Below are 7,500 nucleotides of genomic sequence, written 5' to 3'. Positions count from 1 at the left end.
TGAATCATCTTGACCTATTTGCCTCTTTGTTAATTATTTGTTTTGCAGAACTATCGGCATGTTACAACAACGGAGGATGCTCTCAAATATGTGTCTTGAAGCCAAATGGCAGAAGTTGCATATGCCGAATTGGAATGAAGATCGGACCAGATGGAACAACGTGTAGGTTTTTCGCGTACCGAACTTTACGTTCGAAGCCACTTTGAATGCGTTTTTAGAAGAACGATTGACTCCGGGCTCTTGTTGTGTTATTACCTGACTTGTCCTACCCCACTTAAACAGCAAAATTATATTCCAATCACCAAGGGATCATAAAAAAGTGAACGACACTTAAACGAGATTTCACTATTTTTATTCCCAATGAATTCTTACTTCACGCATTCATCGGAAAGAGATCGATATCTCAGTAGGTTTTTCCACAAAAGCCTTCATATCATCATTCACTATTGTCATTGCTTCTAGGTACTTTGAGTGATGCCGTATTCGTTGCCGACTCTTATTACCAACAAATCAGCTATTCTCCGTTAACCACCGATGACATCTCGATCAACGACTTGCTGTTAGAGAACTTAACATATCCAAACGGAATAGATTTTGATCCATACAATCATTACATATACTGGACAGATACTTATCGCGGTGAAGTTCAGCGTAGTTCTATTTATGGGAAGAATCAAACGGTCATTCGTTCTGGGGTTTCTTCTCCTTCTGGCCTGGCCCTCGATCTCGTGGCGGGAAATGTTTATTGGATAAATGCAGGTACTCTGACAATCGAGGTTTCGAACCTTAATGGCAAATATTCCAAGGTGTTGGTTCAAAATTTGGTCCATTACCCTTCCGACATCGCCTTGGATACAAAACGAGGGTAAGAAAAACAGATAATGATTTTTTCGGCTTATGACTAAATGGTAAACGTTTTGGTAAGCTCTCGAGCCATTTGTAGCAAGTGCTGTACACATGGTATATGTTGTGGTTTAATTTTGTTTTTTGTTTCGAAAAGTTCTTTTTTTTTCAAACCAGTTTAATTTTTGTAATAAATTAATAACTGGTGTTGTTTTTTTCGAACACTGCCCATTTTAAGATATTAGGAAATCTTTCTGTAATTAATTTTATGGAGTATGTATAAAAAAAACTAGATAAATCATTTTAAGATTATTATGATGGATTGTTGTCTCCGATGCCATCAAATACAATAATATTTATTTATTGCATGTGAACATCAATAGCGAAGTTCAGTCGCGCGAAGAGCGCCAGCGGAGCACCATGGTTAAGATTTTTTGGGAAATCTATCCATGCGAGAATTTCAATATGCAGTATGCAGTAATAACGATTAATTTTGTACTTTACGCAGAAGCATAATTATTTCCATGTACCCTATATTGTTTTCTGAGTTTAGAAACGGGGGATTTGCTTTTAAGCTTGGCTAAATCTATATATTATTTGTTTTTTGGGGTTAAATGCTCAGCTTAATGATTAGGGTTAAGCTCTCAATTAGGTTTACGCACTTATTTAAAACGGTTAGCATTTCAGAAGGTGTTTGACGACTTCATTCTGCCTGCAAAGAGCACTGATAAATAGTCTATATAAAGTACCCATTTCAAATAGTGCGGAGAAGCCGTATTTAAGTCTAAGCACCCATTTGAAAACGGTTTGCTTTTACTGCAAGTTAGGGTTAGTATGCAGTCCGCAAGTTTCAGACACCGCATTCCAGATTTAACTACATGCCCCCAAAAAAGACAAGACAGTAACAAAGGAAATCAAATTAGAACAAATTGCGTGCAGCAAATGTGTCGGTTTATTATGGAGAGGAGAAAAAAAACGGATGCCGAGTGATAGAGAACCAACAAACTGAGCTCACATATATTACTGAGCCGGGGAATTAAACTCCATATACACATTGTGGAGCAGGGTATGTTGACGCTGTGAAGTAAACTAAAGTAAAATCCTATATTTAATATTTAATATTTGATTTAACATTTGATTAGCGTTTATGCACTACATGCTCGAGGGGTCGTGCTGTTGTGAGGTCACTCGCATTCCTCGGGTGTGGGTTGAGTTTTTTGGTTCTCTGCTCTGTTTGGACAGGTTTTTCTCCAGTTACTCCCGGCCGGTTTTCCCCTCTTCTTCTACCCTTAATTTCATGTAATGTAATTACGATTATGATAATTATGATTATCGTTGGCATTATTATCGACATTAAAGTTTCATGCTTTCCTTTCGTTACTGCTTAAGCGATGATCTCAAAACTTAACTTGTTTCATTTCTGCTGTATGGTCTTTCATTAATATTATCATTATTAGTGTCATTATTATTAAGCTTCCTTTAACAGTGTAAGAGTGTCGTAAACAACGTAAAAGGTAAATATTCAAGTGGTGCCCTCCTTTCTCGTTAACATCAATTTCTGTCATTTAAAGGGCATTTATTAAACCCTTTCACAGCAATCCCGTAGAAAAAAATTAACACGATACCCATTTGACTGCCTAGGTCGGTCCGTAATGGGAAAAGCTGTGCCAGAGATCACAAGTATGCGGTCTCGGGCCATACTCGAGACCTCTTGCAGAGTTTTCGCATACGGACCGACCTATGCCGGAAAATCACGTGTTTATTTAATACTTTAATACTTTAATACTACGACTACTGCTGCTACTACTACTGCTACTACTACTACTACTACTACTACTACTACTACTACTACTACTACTACTACTACTACTGCCGCCGCCGCCGCCGCCGCCGCCGCCGCCGCCGCCGCCGCCGCCGCCGCCGCCGCCGCCGCCGCCGCCGCTGCTGCTGCTGCTACTACTACTTCTACTACTACTAACTTTATTTTTTTTTCGGTCACCACGTTTTAAAGTTGTATCCTTTGGTTTCAGGTTTCTATATTGGTCGGATCATGGATTTATTGAAAGCACCCACATGGACGGAGAATTTAGAAGGAAGGTTGTTTACTTAAGAACCGAATCGGGGTATGAATACGATGCTCAGGGTCTTGCGTTGGATGCTGAAACAAATAAAATTTATTTTGTCAGTTACTGGCTTTCAAGTTTGCTGTACGTTGACCTCAATTTACCTGGATTTGGTGTTCCTCGAACTATGCTCAACAGCTTTTGGCTCTTCTGGGTTCCTCGTGATGTTGAGGTTGACGATCAATTTGTTTATTGGAATGAATACTTTTTTGAAAATGTGTATCGGATCAATAAGACGGAGTTTGATGGCAATTTGGAAATCATAGCTAATGGAATGTACAGTCCCAGAGGAATGGTAATCAACAAAGGCGATCCTAAACCACGCAGTAAGTATTAAAGAATTACTGATTTTCTCAACACTTTCGGTTCAGCTTTTGCCTGTTTTGTGTGGAACTGGTCGGGTTGCTTTCAGGACAAGTTCCAAAGAGCGAAACAGCCTTTCTTTATAGGGTTAGGAGCTATTTAAAATGAAACTGACGCAAATTTGTATGTTTGTTTCTAACTTAGGATCGTGTTTTTTTTTTAAACTGAGCAATGCAAAGATGCAGCGAAAGATGACACCTGCATGAAAACATCAAATTCACTCACCGGCGTTAACGTTTTCAGACGTATTTTGCGAATGTTTCACTTAATCTAAGAAAAATTTCCGACAAAAACTGCAGGGCTCTCGAACACTAAAAATGTAGTAGCTCACTACTTTGTTGTTACTTAAACATTCCGTGGCGTTGTTGCTCTGGAAGGAGAAACAAATCTCAAAATTAAGGCTAGTTTCAGCTGTGGTAAAATTTTCATCTTTCTTTGCTAATTACAACACATTTACTTTCCAACACAGGATAAAAAATCGCTTTCCTCTCTTGAAAAACAAGCCACGAAAAAACTTCCCTTAAATCTTTAGGCTCTGGGACCTATAGTTAATTTTTAAAAGGCTGTTATACCTCACACACTCTTTCCTTTCTCCAATGTCCTTCTTTTTCATTCCTCATTATCTTGGGCCGGAAAAGGTAACTTCTTGTAAAGACGTGTAATGTACAGCAACATTTAGGACTTTTTTTTCTATTTCAGCTCCTCATCCTTGTGTCGAAATTTGTAGTCATATGTGTCTAATAAAGCCAGGAGGTTATAGATGCGCATGTCCTGACGAAGATGGCAGTTGTGTTGAGAGCGTCCATGTGCCCGGTGAGCTTCATTACAGAGTTTTAACAAGAATAACAGTATCTATGTGGGCTTTACAACTTAGCTAGTTTGCATTACGAAATTTGAACCGTCAACTGTCCAGCGACTTCGTTAGACTTGTCTAAAAACTGCTGAGTTTTTCACTGAAAATCTTACCCCTTTCATTCCGAATATCTTAGTAATAAATCTCCTTACTGAGTGGCGTAAATAACTTTTTATGCCAGGTATGGGAATTTGATGATCTAGACAAAAATAACCGTTCATAAATTTAAACTCCGCAACCCAACAAATGGCCTCTCTGAATGTTTCATTCATATTCACATTTCTTAGAATTTTAAGTTACAAACTCGACCTTCCTAGGTAGTCAGTACATACAAAAGTGTCTTCTTCAACGCCTACATCATGGGGCAGTGGGTATTGCGTGACAATAGAAGCATCTCTTGAATTCTTACTTATGGTAATATGATTTCTTTTGCCGCTTTGTTGAGAAAAAACAGAAAAATGATACCGAAATTAATATTGAATGACACGGAGTTTTATCGTCTTCTCTCTTTAATTTAGGTACTTGAAAACGCATTATCACTGTTTTGAAAAAAAAAATGTATTCTCCCTTTCACAATTATTTAGATGAATACGGTTGCTCCGACGAACCAAGTATGTACTTCATTGACCAAAACAACATCAAGTGCATTAACATGAAGACCTACAATCACACCTACGTCAATGTTAAGACCGTGAAGACAGGTCTTGTGGATGCTGGAGCCATTGACATTGACCTCCGCGAGAGAATAATATTCTGGAGTGACCATGCCCAGTGGACAATTAACAGGATGAGTCTTGACACTGGTGAAGTTGAGGTATAGCCGGGTATTTGTATTGGTAATCAAATAGTGACCAGTTAAATAATAATAATAATAATATATAACAATAATAATAATAATAATAATAATAATAATAATACTAACAATTTTCTCGCTTTTTTCGCTGGTATTTAGTACTTCCAAACTTTTAGAGTTCAAGGAATTTAATAAACAATTATTCTATTCGCGCTTGTTGGATATGAGATTGGTTATAGCCTACTCGGCGCTACGCGCCTCGTTGGCTATTTACCATCACATATCCAACGCACGCTCATGGATGAAATGTTAAATAAACACTCGCGAAAATAATCAAAGCCTTTTCTTTGTTTCCGAACACACTTCGAAGGCAGACAGAACAGATAACGACCGAACTGAGGTAAACCAGCATCAGACAGTCAATATAGAGAGATGCACCTTGTGCACCAAACTTTGAAACTAACGGCCAACGGTAACCCTACTGATCAGAGTGCTCTAGCTGCTTCATGCGTCATGCCTGATGTAGGAGCTTCTAACTCAAACCTCTCACCGGCTAATTGCCTTCTCTTTAAAAATCAATCAGCATCTCTTAAGTGACCAACGTTTGTCTCAGAGTAATAAGCTTCAAGGTCACTGACGTCTTGTCTCTTCTTCTAGGTGTGTTCTTCCTTAATCATCAAACCTTATTCCAGTATTCCTTTTCGAACTTGTAATACCTTCGGGAAGCACTGTGGTTTTCCACTAAATTAAGACTAATAATTCAATATCAATTAATCAATTAAGATCGCTCCGACTCCATTTAATGCATAAAGATGCAAATACTTATTACACTTTTATTCTTAGAAACAAAAAAAAGCCTCCTAAGTTATTAATTATTCAATCATCCTTATTCCCAAAGGTAATCGTCGATGACCTTGGCCAAGTGGACGGATTGGCCTACGAGTGGGTAACTCGCAAGATCTACTTCACGGATTACATTTATGAAAGACTCGAAGTGGCGAATGCTGACGGAAGCTACAGAAAGACATTGTTTTATACAAACATGTACAACCCACGTGGAATTGCGGTGGATCCAAAGTCCGGGTAAGTTATATTATCTTTTATTGCCAATTATCTACCAATTTACTGCCTCATGATAAGGGACTCAGGGATGGCGCAGCGGCCATTGTGGCCTAGGTTCCGTTGCCAGGCTTGCCATCCCATCTGGGTTGAGTTCGTTGGCTGTCGGCTCTGCTTCGAGTGTTTTTCTCCGGGTATTCTGGTTTTCCTCTCTCCTTAAAATACAATCACTGATTTGATATTATTTATTTGATTTGATTCCATTCCAGTACAGGGTCTTCAATAAGTGCCTCAACGTTTATTACAGTTGGCAATTTAATTAAAATGTATTACCCCACTTTCAAAAGATAAATTGGTCATGTGAAGACCGACTCTGTAAAGTTAATACCTGCATCAGATTAACAATAATATTACCTCGAAAACCGATCATTAATGAAGAAACCATCATGGCACACCCCATACATAGATTATGCATAAGCAGAATGGAAGCATGTAAACCTCTTTTTGCAAATATGGTGGCCATTTTGATTCCCTTTTTTTGGAAGATCTCATGGGATGCTCAAGGGGCGAGTTAATATGTATTTTCCCCCTGGGCATCTCTTAATACCTATTTGAAAAAATAGAAATCAAAATGGTCGCCTTAGGTCTATTCCATTATTGATATTCATCTAACCAGCATCCTATCTGTACAATTCATCTGATCATTATTTATCATTAATTTTATTCATTCATTCATTCATTCGTTCGTTTTCCCATACATTACTTTGGATAAATGAGAAAGAGAATTTATGCTACTGTTCTTTTTTTAGTATTCAGTGTTGTTAACTCCATTGTTTCTTACTTCAAGGTACATGTTCTGGACTGACTGGGGTTTAATAGATCCAAAAATAGAGCGAGCCGAGTTAACTGGCGAAAATCGAGAAGAAAATTTCTTTCCCTTGGGCTATAGTTGGTACTATGTGTTCACCCCCATGAGTGTGGTCATCGACTATGAAGCCGAACGCATTTACTGGATGGATGCATATGATAATTACATCGATACTGCAGACTTAAATGGAACTAACGTTGACACTATACACTTCATCGGCGAGAACATCTTTCCTGCTGATCTTGCCTTATATGGTGATAATCTTTATTGGGTTGACTGGAACAGTCAAAGTATTCAGTGGATCAACAAAACACGGCCTCTCTTGATGTTCAATTTTGGGCATCTCACTGATGTCTTTTTGACGGGAGCAGTGGTCGCTCATGAGTCAAGACAACCAATTGGTAATTATAGTATATGCAATGGCAGAAAGATCGCGAAAACTGAGTCTACAATTACAATCTTAAGGACGGAAACAACCGTATTGAAACATTGTTTACTGAATTGTCATATTTGATCCCTTTTTTATAGATTCAGTATTCTTTTCGACCATCCAGCCTTTTATTTTTCTTTTCTTTTTTTAATAGCTTACAACAATCAT

General features: G+C 38.2%; 1 protein-coding gene across 1 annotated transcript in view; it reads left to right on the top strand.

The window, feature by feature from the left end:
• The window catches only part of LOC137993048 (prolow-density lipoprotein receptor-related protein 1-like), a 93,001-nt gene that overhangs the window by 19,765 nt on the left and 65,736 nt on the right, over positions 1-7,500 (top strand). Inside the window, exons 13-19 of the mRNA XM_068838704.1 lie at positions 49-162; positions 463-865; positions 2,874-3,292; positions 4,029-4,142; positions 4,767-4,996; positions 5,874-6,058; positions 6,882-7,303. Coding sequence (XP_068694805.1) covers positions 49-162; positions 463-865; positions 2,874-3,292; positions 4,029-4,142; positions 4,767-4,996; positions 5,874-6,058; positions 6,882-7,303 — 1,887 coding nt within the window. The remainder of the gene's footprint in view (positions 1-48; positions 163-462; positions 866-2,873; positions 3,293-4,028; positions 4,143-4,766; positions 4,997-5,873; positions 6,059-6,881; positions 7,304-7,500) is intronic.

This window comes from Montipora foliosa, chromosome 2, assembly GCF_036669935.1.
Source record: "Montipora foliosa isolate CH-2021 chromosome 2, ASM3666993v2, whole genome shotgun sequence".
Taxonomy (NCBI): Eukaryota; Metazoa; Cnidaria; class Anthozoa; order Scleractinia; family Acroporidae; genus Montipora; species Montipora foliosa.
The sequence above is the reverse complement of the archived record's forward strand: the minus strand, read 5'-3'. Positions and strand labels throughout refer to the sequence as shown.